We start from the raw sequence: 21,698 nt of genomic DNA on the forward strand, positions 1-21,698 counted from the left end.
CAAGTTATATTGAAAAATGATATGATCTCTTTTAGTCTCCATTTTTCCTTCTGCAAAATTTTTATATGGTTCTAAAGATCAAATACTGAAAGCAAAACACTTAGCACAATATCTGACACATGTAATAAAGGTAGCTATTACATGATAAGGTCAGCAGAGCTTAGAAGTTCAAATAATAACTATGAGAGGTTTCTCACTGTCCGGAAAAAGTTACAAATATGGAAAGAGAGAAAATGAGCAATATACTTTGTGGTGCAGGAATAAAATTAAAAAGTGTCAGTGTGAACTCTGTTTAATATCTATGGATAAATATAGATGAAAAGGTTTCCATGTATTATGTTTGAGTATGTCACCTCCATGATTTGAGAGTTAAAACATAATGGCTGGGCTGGTGATGTGGCACTCGCCTGGCATGTGCGGGGCACTGAGTTCGATCCTCAGCACCACATAAAAATAAAATAAAGATGTTGTATCCACCGAAAACTAAAATAAAAATAAAATATTAAAAAATTCTCTCTCTCTTTAAAAAAAAACATAATGGCCAATGTGATAGTTTAAGAGGTAGGGTCTTTAAGAGGCGATTAGGTCAGGATGGTTTTTTCCCATGAATGGGATTAGAAACCTTTTTAAAAAGGTCCTCTCTTGCCTTTTGGCCTTCTGCCATGCGAAGATACGTTTATAAGGCCCTCACCATATGCCAGTGCTTTGATTCTGGATTTTCCAGCCTCCAGAACTCTGAGAAATAAATTTCTGTTCTTTATAAATTACCCAATCTGTGGAATTCTAACAATACAAAAAGGAATAAAGATAAATGTATGTATGTATTTATTTGAGACATACATAGGTACACACATTCCCTAATTTTGGTTACGGGATCTTGACTTCTAAAAACTGTTTGCTAAAAGGAAAGAGGGCTCCACAGATAAATAGTTGAATACCCAACCGACACAGGAAACACACAAAATAAGCCTAGAATAATCTCCTGTGTCAGAAAATATAAAAAAGCTCAAAGAATAATGAAAAGAGTCAAAAGGGGAAAAGCAGCTTGAAAGGGCTGCCCCAAACTGGGACACAGATAAGAAATAAAATGATAAATAAAAAAGAAAACTATAAATCCATACTGTTATAAATAAATGAATAAAGTAAAGTTCTATTGAGGATTGGGGTATTTTCATAACTTCACAATTTTGCCTACAAAAGATTTATTAACTACAAAGGAAAAAAGTATGAGTTTATAGTTGAGAACACTGACACACATATTAACCAAGTAATCAAAGTGAGCACCATCAGTAACAGGACCAATAAAACTGTGCATTACCTAATAAGATGAAATGAGAAAAACATGATATTCTTGCCAAAGACATGTAACCTAAATCTCAAATCAGATAAATTCAAGTCAAGGGACATTCTGGAAATTAACTAGCCATATCTTCAAAATTTGAAGTTCATTAAAAGATGAAGGATCTACTTCAGATTAAAGCAGAATACACAGCCATGTCAAGTAAATGAAATACCAGATTCTAAACTAAATCCTCATCCTAAAAATGACATTACTGATACAACTGGTAAAATGTAAGCGAATTATACAGTAGTAATATATCAATGTTTCATTAATGTAATAAGGTTACATGGTGTTAATGTTTCAAAGTTAATTTCCCAATTTTGATGAACATATCATGATTATGTAGGAGAAATGTATGAATGTTGTAACGAACATGTCTGGCTTTCAGTAAAAAACTGCAAAGCATACTAAAAGCCAAAAAAAAAAGAAAAAGGTCTAAAAAGACTAAATAAGCATCAGAACTAAAGTTACATATGACAGGAATATTAGAATTATAAGAACAGGAATTTTTTTTAAAAATATGATTAATATGTTAAGGCTTTACTGGAAAAAGCAGACAAAATACAGAGACAGATAAAGTAGGCAAAGATGAAATGTGTAACAAAGAGAAATGCAAGAAATCAAAAATACAACAGAAATGAAGAATGCTTTTGGTGTGTTCTTTAGTGACTAGACATGACTCAACAAAGAATCTCAGAACTTGAGGATATGACAAGAGAAACTTCCCAAACTGGAAATCAAAGAGATAAATACTGAGGGAAAAAGAGAGAGAGAGAGAGAGAGAGAGAGAGAGAGAGAGAGAGAGAGAGAGAGAGAGAACACATCCAAGAACTGTATGACAACTTTAAAAGGCACAACACACATGACAGAAATACTAGAAAAAGAATAAACAGAAAGAAACAGAAGCAATATTAAAGCATCTGAGAATTTCCCCAAATTGATGCCAAACACCAAGTCCTCAATGTAGAAAGCTAACAGAACACCAAGGAGGAAGAAAAAATACATAAAATAAAACAAAAACAAATAAAAAAGAATCTGAACCACTCCAGCTTGGCATGTCCTACTCAAATATCAGAAAGAATCTTGATAGAAGCTAACCTTACAAGAAAACCTTGAGGAGCAGAGATAAGAATTCTATCCAACTTTTCGGAAACCATGTAAGCAAGAAGAGAGTGGAACAAAACAGGGCAATGAAAGAAAATTTCACCAACCTTGAATTCTATATATGGTAAAATTAGCCTTCTAAAGTGTAAAGAAAATACTTTCTCAGACAAACAAATATTGAAGGACTTTATTGCCCATAGACATGCCATGCAAGAAATGTTAAAAAGAAGTTCTTAAGCCTGGTGCAGTGGCACATGCATGTTGTAATCCCAGCAGGTATGAAGGCTGAGGCAGATGATAGCAAGTTCAAAACCAGTCTCAGCAATTCAGAGAGACCCTGTCTCAAAATAATTTTTTTTTTTTTTTAAATGCTGAAGGTGTGACTCAGGGTTAAATGCTCCAGCTTCAATTCCTGTAACTAAAAAAAAAAAAGTTGTTCTTAAGAGACAGGGAAAATGACAAGGATCAGCAGAATCTTGGACCAACAAAAAGAAATGATAAGCTTTAGAAAATAAATGATGATAAAATAAAAACTTTTTTATTCTTGATTCATTTTGTTTATTCAAAATAAAATATAATCCTAGCAACAATTTATTCAATTACGTATGGTTACATGTTTATGTATATACTTACAAAGACATGACATTACACCAAAGACACAAAGGGATAGGAGAGAAGGATTAGTTTTGTTTTGTGGCTATAAGTTACTTAACTACCCACAAAGTGACATAGTGTAAAATGAAAATAGATTTGGACTAGTCATAAATCCAATGGCAACAAGTGAAAAGAGTTCATAAAAAATTAATTAAAAAAAAAACAGAAGAATAAGTGATACACTAAGAAAGGAGAGAAAATTAAGTTGTATAAAATTAAAGCCAAAAAAAGGAAGAGAAAGAGTAAAAACAAAACTGAAACCAGGGTAATAAATCAAACACACAACAAATGTGGTCAATATTTAAACCAACTGTACCAGTAATCTCTTTGAATGTCAATGGTCTAAATGCACCAATTAAAAATAGATGGTCATGGGCTGGGGTTGTAGCTCAGTGGTAGAGTGCTTGCCTAGCATGTGTGGGGTACTGGGTTAAATTCTCAGCACCACATATAAATAAATAAATAAATAAAGGTTCATCAATTACTAATAAAATTAAAAAAAAAATAGATGGTCACAATAGATTAAAAAATAATGCCCAATTATATATTGTCCACTTTAGGGCTGGGGTTGTGGCTCAGTGGCAGGGCACTTGCCTAGCATGTGTGAGGCACTGGGTTCGATTCTCAGCACCACATATCAATAAATAAAATAAAGGTCCACTGACAACTAAAAAAAATTATTTTTTTTAAAGAGAGAGTGAGAGAGAGAGAGAGAATTTTAATATTTATTTTTTTTTTTTTAGTATTTTGGCGGACACAGCATCTTTGTTTGTATGTGGTGCTGAGGATCGAACCCGGGCCGCACGCATGCCAGGCAAGCTCACTCACTACCGCTTGAACCACATCCCCAGCCCAAAAAAAAATTATTAAAAAAAAAAAATAAATCCACTTTAAATACAAAGATAAATTAGATTAACTATAAAGTAGCTGAGAAAGACATACCATGCTAACACTAATAAAAATAAAATGAAGTATTTATATTAATTTCACACAAAGCAGACTTCAAACCAAGCAAAGTTATCAGGGACAAACAGGGACACTGCATGATAATAAAGGGATTCCTTCTTCAAGACATAACAATCTTGAATATGTATGCACCTAATACTACAGCATCAAAATATATGCGACAAAAACTGACAAAAATGCAAAGAGAAACAGTTGAATCCACTAACATAGCTGGAGTCTTATTAAACACCGCACTCTCATAAATGGACACATCCAAAAAATACAAAATCAGGAAAAACATAGGTGAACTTATCAACACCAAAAATCTACTGGACATAATGAATATCTACAGATGACTTCATCTACCCATAACCAAATACACATTCTTCTCAAGCTCACATGAAATACTCACCAAGACAGACAATATTCTGGGCCATAATATATACTTTAACAAATTCAAAAGAATACAAGTCATACAATGTCTGCTCTTAGGCTACACGGAGTTAAACCAGAAATCAATAACAAAAAAGATAGCTGAAAAATCCCCAAATAATTGGATTAAACAACATAATTCTAAATAACACACAAGTCAAAGAAGAAATCAAGAGAAATATAAAAATATCTTGAACTAAATGAAAATGAAAACACAATTCATTAAGAGTTGTAGGATGCAATATTATATGTATTGCATCCATTCAATACATATAATAGAAAAGAAGGTCTTAAACCACTCATCTAAGCTTCCACCTTAGAAAATTAGAAAAAGAATGGCAAATTAAGACCAAAGACTATAGTAGAAAGTAATAAAAAAAATCACAACAAATCAATGAAATTGACAGAAAATCAAGAGAAAAATCACCAAAACAAAAGCTGATTGTCTAAAAAGATTAAAATTAATAGCCTCTGGCCAGGCTAAATAAGGAAGAAAAAAGGTGAAAGGACACATATTACTAATATCAGAAATGAAAAATAGGACATCACTACAAATCCTATGGATGTTAAAAGGAAAATATAGAATGCTATGAACAAGTCCATGTACACAAATGTGAAAATCCAGATGAAAGAAACAACATGCTAAAACTCACACAAAAAGAAACAAATTGAACAGGACTAACAACAGGAGAAAAACTGAACCAATAATTTACAGCCTTCCAAAATAGAAAACAGGTCCATATAGGTTATACTAGTGAATTCAACCAAAAATTTAAGGAAGAAACGATACCAATTCTCTACAATCTCTTCCAGAAAATGCAAACTGAAAAACCATTTCCTAACTCATACTACAAAAAAAAAAAAAAAGAGAGAGAGAGAAACTACAGACCAATATTCCTCATAAGCATACATGCAAAAATCTTCAACAAAATATTAGTATATTGAATCCAACATGGATTAAAAAAATATGTATCATGATCAAGTGGGATTTATCTCAGGCACACAAAGTTTACTTTTACTATCAAAAATCAATTATTGTAGGGGCTGGGGGTTGTGGCTCAGTGGTAGAGTGCTTGCCTAGCAGGTGTGATGCACTGGGTTCAATCTTCAGCACCACATAAAAATAAACAAATAAAGGTATTGTGTCCATATACAACTAAAAAAATTTTTTTTAAATCAACTATTGTAATTCATGACATCAATAAACTGAAGAAGAAAAATCACACAATCATATCAATATATGCAGAAAGCACATATGACAAGACCTAACACCAATTCATGATAGTGAAAACAAACAAAACCCTCTCAACTAGAATCACAGGGAAAATTCCTCAACTTAATAAAGAATATCAATAAAAAACCTACAGCTAATATCATACTAGTTTTCACTAAGATCAGATATGACACAAATATCCTCCCATTACTCCTTTTCAATATCTTACTTGGAAGTCCTTGCTCGTATAATAGAACCAGAAAAGGAAATAAAAGTACACAGATTAAAAAGAAATAAAATAGCCTTTTCTTTAAATGACATTAGGTAGGAAATTAGCACATGGAAAGAGTTGACGAAGCTGGGCAGGGTGGTGCACACATTTAAGCCTAGCAGCTCTGGAGGCTGAGGTAGGCAGATCACAAGTTCAAGATCATCCTCAGTCCCTAAGCAACTTGTTAAGAACCTGTCTCAAAAATAAAAAAGAAAAACAAAAAACTAGAAAATTTAAAAAAGATCTGACCAAAAAAAGAGAAATCATTCTGTAGCTAATAAGAGTTTATAGGAAATGGCAGGATAGAAAGTTAACATGAAAGTCAATGGCTTCCCTATATAGCACAATAAACAAAATAAAAATGTTACGATTTACATTAATATCTGCCAAAAAATGAAGTACTTAGCTATAAATCTAACAAGATGTATACAAGATTTGTATGAAGAAAAAGACAAAATTCTGATTAAAAAATCAAGGGACTAAATAAATGGAGAGATTCATGGAGAGAAAGATTCAATATTTCCTATTAGTCCATTCTTCCCAACTTGATTTATAGATCCACTGTAAACCTAATAAAAAGAGAAGCAAATTATTTTAATACTGACAAACTAATTCTAAAGTTGTATATTGAGGGGTAAAAGACATAGAACAACCAATGCAACACAGAACTACCTGACTTCAAGTCTTACTTACTATAAAGTAATAGTAATCAAGACTGTGGAATTGGGGCTAGGGTGGTGATTCAGTGGTAAAGTGCTTGCCTACCATGTGTGAGGCACTGGGTTCGATTCTCACCACTGCATATAAATAAATAAAATAAAGGTCTATTGACAAAAAATATTTTTAAAAACAGACTGTGGAATTAACAAATCTAATGATGGAGCAGAATAGAGAGTCTAGAAAATACATGCACATAAACACAATCAACTGATTTTTGACAAAGGAGCAAAGACAATACAATGGCTGAACAAATGGATATCCAGATACAAAAAAATAAAACACAGACAGATCTACACCCTTCACAAAAATTAACTTAAAATCAAAGACCTAAACGTAAAATGCAAAAACCATACAACTCCTGGAAGATAACATAAGAGAAACCTACATAGCCTTGGATATGGCAATAATTTTTCAGATATACCAACAATGGCACAATCTATGAGTGATATAACTGATCAGCTACACTTCATTAAAATTAAAAAGTTAGGCCTTGTGAAAGACAATGTCAGCAGATTAAAAAGACAAGCCACAGACTGAGAAAATATATATGCCAAAGACACATTTAATAAGACAGCCAAAATATACAAAGAACCTATAAAACTCAATAATAACATAAACAAGTGGATTAAAAATTGGACCAAAGGGGTTGGGATTGTGGTTCAGTGACAGAGCGCTTGCCTTGCACGTATGAGGCACTGGGTTCAATCCTCAGCACCACATAAAAATAAATAGTGAAATAAAGGCATTGTGTCCATCTAAAAAAAAAATTTTTTTTAATTGGACCTAAGACCTGAAAACACACCTAATGAAAGAAGATATACAGATGGCAGGTAAGCATATATAAATATGCTCACCATTATATATCATTAAGAAATGCAAATTAAAACAACAATGAGATAGCACTGTACACCTATTATAATGGCCAAAATTGAATACACTAACAACAGTGAATGTTGGCTAGATTATGGAGCAACAGGAACTATCATTCATTGCTGCTGGAAATGTAAGATGATACAGCCACTTTGGAAGACAGTTTAGGGATTTCTTAAACATAATCTTACCACATAATTCAGCAATCAAACTCTCTGGTAAATACCCAAATGAACTGAAAACATATTCACAAAAAAAAACTGCAAACAAATATTTATAGCAGCTTTATTCAAAACTTCAAAAGTTAGAAGCAACCAGAATTTCCTTTAATAGTCAAAACGATATACAAACTGTAGTTTATATAGACAATGGAATGTTATTCAGCCCTAAAAATTAAAAAAAAAAAATGAGTTATCAAGCTCTACAAAGACATGGAGGAACCTTACATGAGCTTAAGTTATTGAAGTTATTAAAGGAAAGGAGCCACTCTGAAAAAGACTACATACTGTGTGATTCCAACTATATGATATTCTGAAAGAGGCAAAATTTTGGAGATAGTAACAAAAGATCAGTAACAGTCTATTTTCTCTTGCTTTAATTAAACACTTTGGAGACTAAATAATTTATAAAGAAATTTATTTTTTATTGTTCTGGTAGCTAGAAAAATCAGAGGGTGAGTGGCCTTATTGAATAAAGACCTTCTTACTAATAAGGACTCTACAGAGTCCCAGGTGGTACAGGGCATCACATGGTAAGGGAGCTCATGGCAGCCGAACTGGCTTTAATAATAGACCTACTCCCCTGAAACCCATGAACATGTTATCCATGAACAGAATTATACCATTCATAATGGCAAGACCCTCATGACATAATCAGATCCCAAAGATACCAACATATGAATTTTGGGGGATACAACCAAACCACTGCCAGGGACTTTGTGGGAGGAAGGGGTGAACAGACAGAGCACAGAGCACAGCGTGGTAAAACTATTTTGCATGATACTATGGTGGATACACGACATTAACACATTTATCAAAACCTATAGACTGTACAACACCAAGAATGAATTCAAATGTAAACTATGTATTTTTGGTGATAATGATGTGCCAATGTAGGCACATCAATTGTAAAAACACCACTCTGGTACTAAGTTGACAGATGTTGACCTGTAAGGGGCAGGAAATACATGGAACTCTCTCTATTCTCTAATTTTGCTATAAAACTAAAACTTCTCTTTAAAAAAATTATAAATTAAAAAGAAAAATATATGAAGGTTTTGTTAAACTACAGTTGAATTAGTGAACAGAATAGCATGGGCATTTTGGAGGCTTTCCTGCATTCATCCTAGAAAGAAAATTTTCCTAAATTGTGAATTTCTAAAAATATAACATTCTTCTTTGTTTTACTATATATCAAATAAGGAAAAGAAAAGGTTTTTGTGTTTCTAAGAATTGTAAACAAGAGCTAAGGGCAACAAATGCCACATGTGTAAATGGTGAAAGCGTTCCTGCACCCGCTGTCTGACAGGGTCACAGCGTGGGGGACGCTGAGGCAAGGCCACACCATCTGGAAACTGGAACCATTAGGAATGTTAAGTGTTTTGTTTATGATACTCATGATATGGATAACAGGGCATACGTCAATCAATAATAAAAGTACGTATTGCCTGAGATTGCAGGAAAATTCCCAGAATGAGACTAAGGATACAATTGAGACATGCCATGAGGTGCATTTCAATCTCTCTCAGGATACAAACAATGGTATTATTCCTCAAGCTTAAACAACAAGAAATATTTATCCCATGGTTAACAATTTACACTAGCCCCCCTCCAAACCCCATCCTAAAGCCACAACCTGTACAACAGCCTAGCTACAGAAAAACAATTGCTATGCCAACAGTACAAGGACTACCGTATGTAGCTTATAGTATCCTCCTAGAAGACAAGAGGCTAATAAAAATACATTCCTGCAACCAATAGACCCTCCTTTGCTTTACGCGGAAACTTAAGATGAAAATGGAAAACACATAGTTAATATAAATGACAAATGGGTTGAGGTGTAAAGCCTGCCCTTTAGTTAAAGATTACAAAGACATAAGAATTGGTGTGCTTTGACCAAGGATCAAGGAAGTTCTTTAAGAAAGTAGTTGAATAAGTCATATGAAAAAAGGAAATTACCTTGGAAATTAAAAATAGAATAATGTAAAATTAACATAGATATCTTTTAGAGGCACTTCAGAGTAGTAGGCTTTTAAATAATAGACTTTCACTACTTTAAGTGTGTTTTCCTGTGATTTTAGTTTAGAAGTAAGAAAGCTTACCAATAATCATAAGTATGCTTTAAAGTTAAAGGTTAATGAAATAATTATAGGTATGCTTTAAAGTTAGAAGTGAATAATAGGTCAGGAGTCATGTAGTCTAGTTGTGTTGCCTAGCAACTTGTGATTGAGGTAAAAAACCTAAAAGCATAATCATGATTGGCTAAGGTTACAGAAAAATATTTTAAACAACATACTTTAATATCTTTGATAATCAATGTATGTCAGAAAAGATTGTAACTCTTGAAAATTATGTAAATCAAAAAAGTTTCGGGCTTTGAAGCTATCCATTAACTACCTGAAAAAAAAAAAAAAAAACCTGTAAAAAGGTATAAAAATAAAGGCTCCTCCAGGGGCAGCAGAGATTTCTTCTGAAGACTGCTCTTTTTTTTTTTTTTTTTTAAGAGAGAGAGAGAGAATTTTTTTAATATTTATTTTTCAGTTTTTGGCGGACACAACATCTTTGTTTGTATGTGGTGCTGAGGATCAAACCCCAGCCACAGGCATGCCAGGCAAGCGCGCTACCACTTGAGCCACATCCCCAGCCCCACGAAGACTGCTCTTAACTTGCAACCTATCGTCCAGACTCTTCTTTCGCCAACGCCACTCCTCCTTCAGGACCCCTGAAACCCACTCCCACCCCCCGCACCCGGGGCTAGACCTCAGCGTATAACAATATTTGATGCACTAGAATAAAATCAGCTTATACCACCCTATGATGGCCCCACTTGCCCCCATCCCCCTGTGACCCCTCCCACCAAAAGTTCCAGTCCATAGTTTAACTTCTCATAGAATGCCTTGTAAGATTATGCACAAACCTTTTCCATCTCGAGGTGGGGCTCCCTTTGCTTTAAAACCATCCACTGGTGCCTTTGTATCGGTCTCCAAAGCGATGCTTATCTGTATCTCAGACTTGAACTTGGTGTATTTATTACTCAGTAACTGGTACCATTTTGGTGCCTAATGAATAACCAACAAAGCAGAAAACATCTTTAATAGCTAACAGAGGAAAATACTTATTAGAAATGTTCCTTAAGGGTTAAGTAAGAGCTGGGTACAGTAGCACAAGCCTGTAATCCTAACTATTTGGGAAGAGGAGACAGGAGGATGGGGCATTTAAGGCCAACCTGGGAAACACAGCAACATCCTATTCAAAACAAAAAAAATCCATTTGTGTTCAATGAACCAAAGAGCATTCTGCTGTCATGTATAACTGATTAGAATAAATAAATAAGTAAATAAATTTGAAAAAAGAAAATAATAATATTAATAATAAAAGAAAAGGTAAATTTCCTAGGTTTTTTTTTTAGCACTTTTCTCCTCTTTAGAAAAAAATTTGTTTCACATTGTCTTCAAAAGGAAATTATTCCTACTTAGGAAGTCAGCAACTGAATTTCCCTTTGAAAAAAACTACTTAAAAGTTTTGATTATCTTCTTTGCTTGAATTCTTATGCTTCAACAGATAAAGTATTAAAGGAAGAAACATAATATCATTTATTTCTATCTTTAGCCTTGTATCTCAATCTCACTTAGTCCTTTATATAACAAAAGACTTAATTTTCTGTTCCATAACTCCTCCTGTTTCATACTTTTTATTGTATCTTTTCTTCCTGCCACATTGCTACTTTGATCTGCTTATATCAAATAAGGAAAAAAAATCCTTACTGTTAATAATAAAGACATTTACAAAATACTAAAGTAAAGGCCTAATCCTAGTGTTCTCATTATTAACCATGTGCTTGACTGATATTAAAACAAACAAAAAAGGCTTCTCACAGAATAAAAGAATCTTAAATTACCTAAAAATCTCCCCTAAAGCAAGATCAGAAATTCTAGTACCAAAACCAGCCTGAAAAATGTCATAGCTCAGAACAATGCTTACCAATTTTTGGTGCCTAATGAATAAGGGGTACCATTTCAGCACTAGGAAACAACATTCTTACTCTGAACATTGTTATAAAAAGGCATAGTAAACTGGCGCTTACACCGATCAATCCAAAATTGGCTATTTTATATCCAAATTATGTTTGATAAGAAAAACAGGATTAACTAGGACATAAATTGTTTTAAAAACCTACAACATAGTTTCTTAAAGATAAAAATGCATAACATAGTTTGTTGCTATATTTACAGATATTTTCTAATTCTAAATATAAACCTTACAACTATTTTTAATCACTTCTAGAATTTACATTTTTCTAATATACAACTCAGAACAACAAATCTGAATTTTTCTATGTTTAGTTTTACTTGTAGAGCATCAATTCATTTTGATCTTCAAATATTTTTCTAGCCAAATTCAAATATTTCTGCTAACAGAAGAGATTAAGCAAGAATTTGGTTTCTATAAAACGAATACAATTTTCAGCCATTTCCCCTTAACTTTGATGATAAATATGTGGACAAACTGTTCTAAAAAACAACATAAAGGGATGAGGAAAATCAAGAGCACTTAAGAGGCATGATCTCTTTCCTTAGCCACCTTCTTCCTAAGAGAGTTTATTTTCACTTAAAAAGCATTTTAAAATTTCAGTTCTTTATGAATGATTCCAAATTTGAGCTGGGCCCACTGCTTCATTTGCAAATATCATGGTTATCAGCGGCAAAAATGTTAAAAACAAAAATTTGTCTTCACAGAATGTGATCTTAAGAATGAAGGGGGAAAAAAGAATGGAAGAGTTTAAAGTGAAAGAGAAAATTTTTTTAAATGTTTATTTTTCTTCAACTGTGACTAAACAAAAACATCCAAAAAATAAAAACCTGAAATTTTCTGAAGTCAATCACATACAAAAAGATTGGAGAACACATAAAAAGACCTAAGAAACATGTTCAATAATAAAAAGTACTAACTTTCTAAAAAGTATTGCCTTAGGGAGAAGAGGTACTGGTTGTTTATTTCAATAAAGTTAACTTACTCTGACTTAGGACAAGTTACTTTACCTCTCGGTACTCAGTTTCCTCATTTATAATATGGGGAAAATAATGTCATAGGATTGTTCTGATGTTACCATTTAAAATACTATGAAAATTTCCTGGCACGTTAAAAAAAAAAATTCTATTTCTTGTAGATAATGAGGGACATAAGAATTATTTATAGCAGCCTGAAAGAGACTAATAAAGATGATAATTTAAACTGAAAATAACTTAAGTAAATATACTCAATGTTACATAACCAATACCACTACCCCTGGAGTAAGAATTTGCAAGGAACAAGAAGCAGGGAAACCAATTAGGAAGTTATTATGAAAGCCAAAATGAGAAATTATGGTGGCTTAAATTGGGGTGGCAGTAGTAAAAATGCAAAATAGTAGATCAAGAGGGAAAAAAAAAAAACAACTGGAAAGTGTCAAGGAAGACATATATATATTTCTAAATTGTACATCTTGAAGGAATGTGGTGATGAGTCACTGAAGCAAGGAACCCTGGAACAGGACCACCTTTGAAATGAAAGCTCAGGAGGTGAAAATGTTAAGCTTGAAGTAAGAGCTACTTGCATATAGTTTTGAGCTTAGAGACAAGTTTGAGAAATTTAGTTCAAAGAGATGATTAAAAGGTTGAAATTTTCTAAGTCAAATTTATAAGCTAAAACACAAGAACTGTAACACTACTAACTCAAGGACATAATTCATGGCCTTGTATGGTCTAGTACACCATGTTCTTTTCATTAATCCACATCTTTTCAAAGTAATCAACTGTCTAACATACACCATCAAAAGGGCAATACCTGTTTTGTTTCTTGAGCAGTTCTTAAGTCCAGAACAATATAACCTATAGTTTCCTTGGCTGAAGATAAAGGATCCAGGGCAAAACACTGGAGTTTGATAGGCGTACGCTGTAGCCTGTAACATAACAATTTATGTGATATTTTTTTTCCTGTAATGTACAATTTACTTTTAAAAAATAAAAATTATTTTAAAAACCAAAAAAAAAAAATTATGTGATAATACATTGGGTTTTTTTTCTTAATATTGAACTGACTTCCTATTAGCCTTGAAAAGATTATCTATTATTATCCAGATAATTATAATTTATTAGACCAGGTATATCTATCTATTTATTTATATATATATATACTTTTTATGTATATCTCTGTGTGGGTGTATATATATTTAAACATATACATATTTATCATGTATATCTGTGTCTCTCTGTGTATATTTGTATACACACACATACACATACACACACACACGCTTTTGTGTGTATGTGAATGATGACGGTACTGTGGATTGAACCCAGGAATGCTCTATCACGGAGTTACATCCCCAGTCCTTTTATTTTTAGGAGGGACCTCACTAAGTTACCCAGGCTTGCCTTGAACTTTTGATCCTCCTGCTTCAGTCTCCTGAGTCACTGGGATTACAGGTCTGCACCACTATGCCCTGCTCTATTCTTTATTTTTTTTAAAGTTTTCAACCAAAAAGAACTATTAATTATACTTATATAATTAATATAAACTATTAATTATACTTATATACCAACTAATATATACAACATCAAAATTTTAGTCACTTATCCAAGAGATTATCATTCTAGGTCAATGTTTCTTAAGCTTCTGTAATGTATGATACCTTCTGAAAGTCAAAAATTATCATGAATCTTCAGAACTAATTTTAAATTTTCTTTATCATACCCCATTGTCAAATACAAAATAATGTACATACATGCTTACAGCTTTTTTATTGCTAAAAATAGTAAACACTATAAAATCAAACTACTAAATTTTAAATCAATTAAAAAGTTAACACAACATATGACAACAGTCTGTAGCCATTATATTGATTGCTATAGCATGAGCTCTTTTTCAGTCTGGAACTCCTAGACTTGCTCATACATTAAAGTGAATAGATTTTATCATCACTTTTGTCTGGTAGAAATACTATTTAATGACTGCACTTATAAATTCAATTTATCTCCAGTCAGCAGGGGTTGGTGGTGCATGCCTGTAATCCCAGGGACTCAAGTGGCTGAGGTAGGAAGATTGAAAGTTCGAGGTCAGCCTCAGCAACTTAATGAGGCCCTTAGCAACTTAGTGAGACTCTGTCTTAAAATAAAAAATAAAAAGGGCTGGGGGGATGAGGTTCAAGTGCTTACTCTTGAAAAAGGGCCTCTGGGTTCAATCCCAATAAATAAATAAACAAACATCTCTGGTACTTTCTCAACCTACAACAATCAAACTGGTAATACTTGGTGCTAGCACAATTACAAATGTGGATCCTGACATCTCACAGAACTCTTGACTAAGCAGATATCCTAGATGCTGTGAAAGGATATACAACATTTTGATATTCTCTAAGAACTTAATATCTCTTTTTAAAATATTTTTTTAGATGTTGATGGACCTTTATTTTATTCATTTATTTATATGCAGTGCTGAGAATTGAACCCAGTGTCTCACACATGCTAGGCAAGCACTCTACCACTGAGGCACAACCCCAGCCCCTTAATATCCCTTTAAATAAATCCATGGACTGATCTAGTAAATAGATGAGTAAATAAATTTTTGTAAATTTATTTACAAAAGTAAATAAATTTCTCCTTGCTTTCCTTTTACTGTTAACTTTCTATTTTGACAAGATTTAGTACTGAGAAAGAACAAGTATTGAAGTGATTGTGCTTCCCAGAAGGAAATATATTTTCAGTTCTTTAATGAAGTATTGCTGTTCTTGACTGTTTCTGGTCAGAGTTCATGAAAGAATAAGATGCTATAACCTTAAGTTCATTTTATACACTTAACAAAGTGTCTACAATCAAATATAAAATTAATTAAAAAGAGCCCCTTATATCATTTCTTTCACAATTTTTTATTGGATCAGGTAAATACATAATAAACTAATAAGCTATGATGAACTCCAACTAATATTTGGAAGGCATTATTAAGGTACTTCCAGAATATCTAATTCCTCACACATTAGAAGGGAAAAAGCTAAGTTTAATGTAGTGGTTAAAAGCCTAGGCTCTGGAGATTGGGATCTACCATTATCCAACTGACAAACTCTGGGCAAATTATTTAACCTCTCAGGCCTCAGTTTCCTCATCTATAACACTGGAGAAATAATAATGTCAACTTCATATAGTTCTTCTAATATGTAAATGAGTTATTATTGCAAAGTATGATGAACCTTTCCTGGTACATTACAAAACAATAGACATGATTATTATTAAAACCTAATAAGATACATATTTCATAAGAATCTGAAAGAGACAGACAAAGATGCTAACTTAAATTGAAAATAACAGTTACCTGTGTTGATGAAGTACTTTCCTATCAATTTCCCATGCTAACTCAGTGGCAAACTCTGGCTGGTCAGTATGGTCCACAGGATCAGTAGCCAGCTGTTCTCCATCAAACTTTGCTTCTACTACAAGCATATGCTTTGGACGTTTGGGGAAATGGCGACCTGAAGAGAAAAGACTACACAGATTAATTGGAAGTGTACAAAAATCAAATAAGATCATTTAGCACGTGTTTTTAAAATTGACATATGTTAAGGGTGGCTGACTTATACATTTGCAAAAACTATCTCAATAATACATAAACTCTTTCATAACTCATAAGAAACGTGAATCAAATTGAAAGCTATAACTTACAAAATAGTGTTTCTCAAACATTAATGTGCATATAAATCACCTGGGGATCATGTTAAAATGTACACTTGTTGACAAAACTCAGTCCTTGTCCCCAATTCCAATTCAATAATGAGGACAGTTTTGAGAAACAGGGAACTGAACGTTTATTACTTCACTAGCAAAGGAGAAACACAGGGACTCCTGTCCCAAAGGCTGTGATTCTGTCCATCAGCAGGAACAGAGGACTTTTTTAGAGGTGACTCAAAGGCTACATTCCATGTGTTCTCTGTCTGAAGTTGTAATTCACTTGTTCATTTGGGAGACAGCCATTTCTGAGATCTTCTGGTTCCATCCCCAAAATCTGGATCACTTCATTCCTATGGTGTGTGTGTGTGTGTGTGTGTGTGTGTGTACTCAAGGACAGATAACTCTGCCTAGGATGGGGAAGAAAGGTACTCCTGTTTCCCCTGAGATTAGAGATGGGGAGAGTTTAGGAAGGAGCAGGGAGAGAAGAAGAGAAAGAAACATGTCCATTTTAAAAATAAGTTGCACTGGGAGAGCAGCAAGGGTTATATTCAAAGCATTAAGTGGACCACCATCACAGACTCTGGTTGAGTTAGTCTAGTTGGGCCTGAGAACCTGCATTTCTAACAGGATCCTGGATAACCTCGATGTTGCGTTGGTTCACACTTTGAGTAGTAATGATCTCAACAACATTTAGAATTTAAGACTTATATAGTAGTGTTATATAACTATAACACTACTATATAAGTACTTTATAAAGAAGTCATCTGAAGAGTTGAGAAATAAGCAAAAACAAATTTAAAATTTGTTTTTATTTTCCTGTGTCTTAATTTTCCTGTCAACTCATTTAAGAATAATCACGAAATTAGCTAAAGCAAAATAAGCACTGGTATTCATTCTATTCTCAAAGACTACATTATTATCATGAAATATTTAAAAATTTTATCTACACATCAATTTCATTTGCACTGCCTTACCTCATTTCTTCCTTTACTGAAGGCATATTCAGAGCCAGATATCAAATAGCAGGCTGAAAAAAAAGTAAAATAGAATACCTGCCTTCAAGGAAATGAAGGTCTCAAATGAGAGTTTAAACAAACTTGAAACACTCAAACCAGAAAGCTGAAGAATCCAAGGAAGAATCCTTAAGAATCTCAAAGTAGGGCTGGGGTTGTGGCTCAGTGATAGAGCACTTGCCTAGCATGTGAGGCACTGGGTTCAATTCCCAATACCACATATAAATAAATGAATAAAATAAAGGTTTATCAACATCTAAAAAAAATTTTTAAAAAAAAGAATCTACACTAGGTCAAGTAGTCCTCTTGTTTATAATCTACTATAAATAAATCCTTATTGCTACTCATCCTGGCTTGAGCTGCCTGGTTAGGAGGGATTAAGTTGCCTAGAAGGACCTGGATTATAAACCTGTGCAGTTCAGGGCTGGGGATGTGGCTCAAGCGGTAGCGCGCTCGCCTGGCATGCGTGCGGCCCGGGTTCGATCCTTAGCACCACATACAAACAAAGATGTTGTGTCCACCAAAAACTGAAAAATAAATATTGAAATTCTCTCTCTCTCTCTTTTTAAAAAATAAAAAAAAAAAAAACCTGTGCAGTTCAGCCGAAGGCTCTCTGTTGAGACTCCTTATTAGGCCTCTTTAAACATGTGGCCTGGTTCTTCTGATTAGCACTCAGAGGCATCTCTCTGGACCTCATTTTCTGTTACTCTAAAAGATCATTATGTTTCCCAAATGAAATGAACTTCATATACATTAAATAACTTATATGTTCCGTCAGACTATCATACTAATAATCTCCAATAAGCTTGAGAACAAAGAATATTCAGTGGAACAAAAAGATGCCTGCCTCATCCCTCAATGTATTTGTTTCAGAAACATTGCCTTTCATCCGTGGGATCTGGCTTAAATATTTCTCATGGTAGAAATTCAATTATTTTGTTTTGAAAAATGGCATTTCTAAAATTGTAGCCAAGAAACTACAAGCAGTTCAATTAAGGGCAGAGAATATATAAAATTGAAAAGGTAGGCAAAAGTTCTACCACATAGTGCCATGTTTGCTATACTCAAAAGTATAGATACTATCCTTCAGGACACTGAAGAATTTTAAGACAGATTTGCATATCAGAAAGATAATTGCCAAAAAATCAAGAGACTATAGATGTTTCTGGAAAAGAAGGAAACAAGTCCTTAATCTAGGTACCCACCGTGGAAATCATTCATTCAAAAGCTTGTATGTACCGTCTATTATTATTTAGAAAATAAAATCAATTAACAGTTGGTGGTCATTTGGAAGTTAGGAATGGGAAAGGAATCAAGGATGATTTAAGATTTGAGCTACAGTGTGGCTAGGAAGAATAGAAATATAAACACAAAACAGGAACTATTTTGTAAGGAAGATCACATAACAGTTTTATATGTGTTTGTAGTAACAACCTGACATCCCTGACTCCAAGTTATCTTCCAAAACTGAACTTAAAGCAATTTCCTGCTTAGAACTATATGCTGCCAAACTATTTCTTGGAATATTAATTCTAAATTCCTTGATTTTCAAGATCCTTCAAAGTCTATGCCTGCTAGCTATACAAGTATTTCTTACCATGATATTCATAAATATTCACATTCCTTATCCCTGTTCTTCTTGCTGTCTTCTTCAACAATCCTCCCACTGTGTTCATCCTCATGTTGGCCTGGTTGTCCAGTCTCCTGGAATGACTTTCTTCTACCCTCACCTACCTAGAGCTTACTTATTACTCAAGGCACTACTACTACCTTCATCCACTACTTCTACCTTCAAACCTATATTTACAGTCCATATCACATGCTTTATTTTAATAACAGTTTTACTGAGATAAAATTCACATATCCTATAGTTCACACATTTCAATTCAATTCAATGTATATTAGGATATTCATAGATATGTGCAAATACTATCACAGTCAATTTTAGAATACTTATGTCCCTCAAAAAAAAAAAACTTGTGTATCCTTTAATCATCATCCCCTAGTCCTCCTTTGGCCCATATCACATGTTCTTAATATAATATTATGTTCAAACATATTACCTGCACATTAACTTGATATCCCCAAGTAGATAGGTCATCCTCAAGGGGAAGGAATTATATTACATTTGTTTCTTAAAGCACAGGGCACAGTTTTAAGTCTAAAAGTTTTTGTTAAACAAATGACGAGGCAATTTCAGTCCCATGTTTTTAAACAATAATCTAACAGTTAATATTGTCCCAACACTTTATAGCTTTTGGTCCCTCTACTGTTCCAAACTCAAAAATTACATTTACACCGTTTCCTGGTCTCTGACCCCTAAAAGAGAATCAGGCTGCTACAAAATACCCTCTTGTGAAGAATAAAAATATCCAGGCACACCTCTGGTTCAGCTCTCAAGGAGTCTAAAACAGGATGATTGCAAGTTCAAGGCCAGCCTCCAAATGAGCAATGCCCTAAGCAATTTGGTGAAAACTCGTATTCAAAATAAAAAGGGTAGGGGTGCAGCTCAGTGGTAAAGCATCCCTGTATTCAACCCCAGACTTCCCCCCACCAAAAAAAAAAAAAAGATTTTTGTTATCATGGTATACATAACCTGTCCCAATTTACCTATAAACTCCTATAAACTTGCAATCTGCTTTCCAACCACACTGAATTTAAGCAGCATTTATTAAATGAATTTAAGGAGGGCAAAACATACCTTGCTTTTCCATAATGTAAATGCTCTTTGCTCTTTCCTTGACTCAGAATGCTCACCCTTACTTTTCTCACCTGTTAAAATCTTAAACATCTCTTACAGATAAGTCTTAAATCAAAATATGCCACCTCCTCCGGTAAACCTTCCCCCAGCTTCCCCAGAGGCGGACATTCCCATTTCCACATCTCAAAGAATTATGTGACACAGTCTCCATTATACACTTTGAGCTTTTAGACCCAGAACTATCTTATTCGTGCATTGCCAGCCCGGTATCTAGCATTCAATGAGTCTCCAATAAACAACTGTCATTCATTCAACAAACAAAACTTAAAAGAACATGTAATATGCCGTCTTAACAACGATAATCCCTCAGGTTCTCAATCAAGACTTGTAAAGGCACAGTCTCTGCAATAATTATGAAAAGGTAGGAAGCCTATATTCACGTCAATGGCAAAGTTCTTACAAATGGCATTACCTGGAGACTGCTGAACAGAACATGCTTTCCAGGCACGCTTTCTCCTCATATATAAAAGCCATCGACAAGCTGCTTCCGATGGAAATCGGTTTTTTCTACATTCTCTGGGGCTACGACTAGTCTGGCTAAATATCACTTATCTCTAATAGCTCTCATACTCTCGAGAGATTTTTAAATCAATTGCCTACTAGACTTTGCTACGTACAACTTTGAGCAAGTCTTTGGGGACCACAAAAGCAAAGATGAAAAGGTTCTTAAGGTTAACAAATACTCGGTCCCACAATACTCTTTTAGAATTCAGGAATCAGCAGTTGCAAAAGCAAGTGGGAGGCCGCTCACCTTCTAGGATGGACACGACGATGAGCAGTTGGTCGGACTTGGAGACCATGGTCGCTGTTGGCGGCCGGGGGCGGGGTCTGCTAGGAGCAAGAGGGTCCGGGTGAGTTGCGGGTAGTCGGCGACCCCGGGAAGGGCCCCCACTACTCGCCCGTGTCCCGGGCGCCAGGACCCCGCTCCGCGGCCCGGACGCGCCGCCGCCGGCAGCGCGCCGGGATCCCCTGCCCCAGGTCGCCAGCCCAGGACCTGACCCTGCCCTGACTTGAGGGAAATTCTGCTCTGCAGTCCCGCCCGGCCCAGTCTGCAGGTAGAGGCGAACCCGCCGCCCCGGGACCTTTTGCCGCCTCCTTAGCCGCTTTTCAAACGCCCGGGCGCCGCAGCGGACGCCACCGCGCCCCTCTTCCGCCTAGCAACCAGGCCCGCAGGCCCAGTGCCTGGGGAAGCTGGAGGACAAAGGGCGATAGAGACCAAGGCAGTCGAGGATAGAACGCCCCTCGTTCCGCTTCACCTCCCGCCCTTTAACGTTCCGTTGCAGAACCCTAGGGAAAAGACTGGCTTACTGACTCACAGCGCCCCCTACTTGCGAGATGGAGAGAGGCATGCAATTTAATAAGAACGAGCTGCGCAGGCGCACTACTGCTGTGAATGCTTCCTGATGTTACGTAGGGCACTTTAAGTAGTGTGAGGGAAGCGTATGCTCCGCTTTGTGCC

General features: G+C 34.8%; 1 protein-coding gene across 4 annotated transcripts in view; it reads right to left on the reverse strand.

Annotated features, from left to right (window-relative positions):
• Positions 1 to 21,479, reverse strand: part of Cep120 (centrosomal protein 120) — a 78,594-nt gene extending 57,115 nt beyond the window's left edge. Inside the window, exons 1-5 of one of the 4 annotated variants that reach the window (XM_046460167.2) lie at positions 21,322 to 21,478; positions 20,991 to 21,067; positions 16,113 to 16,269; positions 13,593 to 13,707; positions 10,687 to 10,828 (exon numbers count right to left, since the gene is read on the reverse strand). In XM_046460167.2, the coding sequence (XP_046316123.1) occupies positions 10,687 to 10,828; positions 13,593 to 13,707; positions 16,113 to 16,269; positions 20,991 to 21,039 (463 nt within the window). In that variant the 5' untranslated portion in view covers positions 21,040 to 21,067; positions 21,322 to 21,478. Of the gene's footprint in view, positions 1 to 10,686; positions 10,829 to 13,592; positions 13,708 to 16,112; positions 16,270 to 17,439; positions 17,493 to 20,990; positions 21,256 to 21,321 lie in introns of those variants that run through there. The other 3 variants (XM_046460169.2, XM_058584203.1, XM_046460168.2) reach the window with 3 other exon arrangements.
• Positions 21,480 to 21,698: the final 219 nt, after the last annotated feature.

This window comes from Marmota monax, unplaced genomic scaffold, assembly GCF_021218885.2.
Source record: "Marmota monax isolate L192 unplaced genomic scaffold, Marmota_monax_Labrador192_F-V1.1 WCK01_AAM20220418_F8-fsc00006, whole genome shotgun sequence".
NCBI lineage: Eukaryota > Metazoa > Chordata > Mammalia > Rodentia > Sciuridae > Marmota > Marmota monax.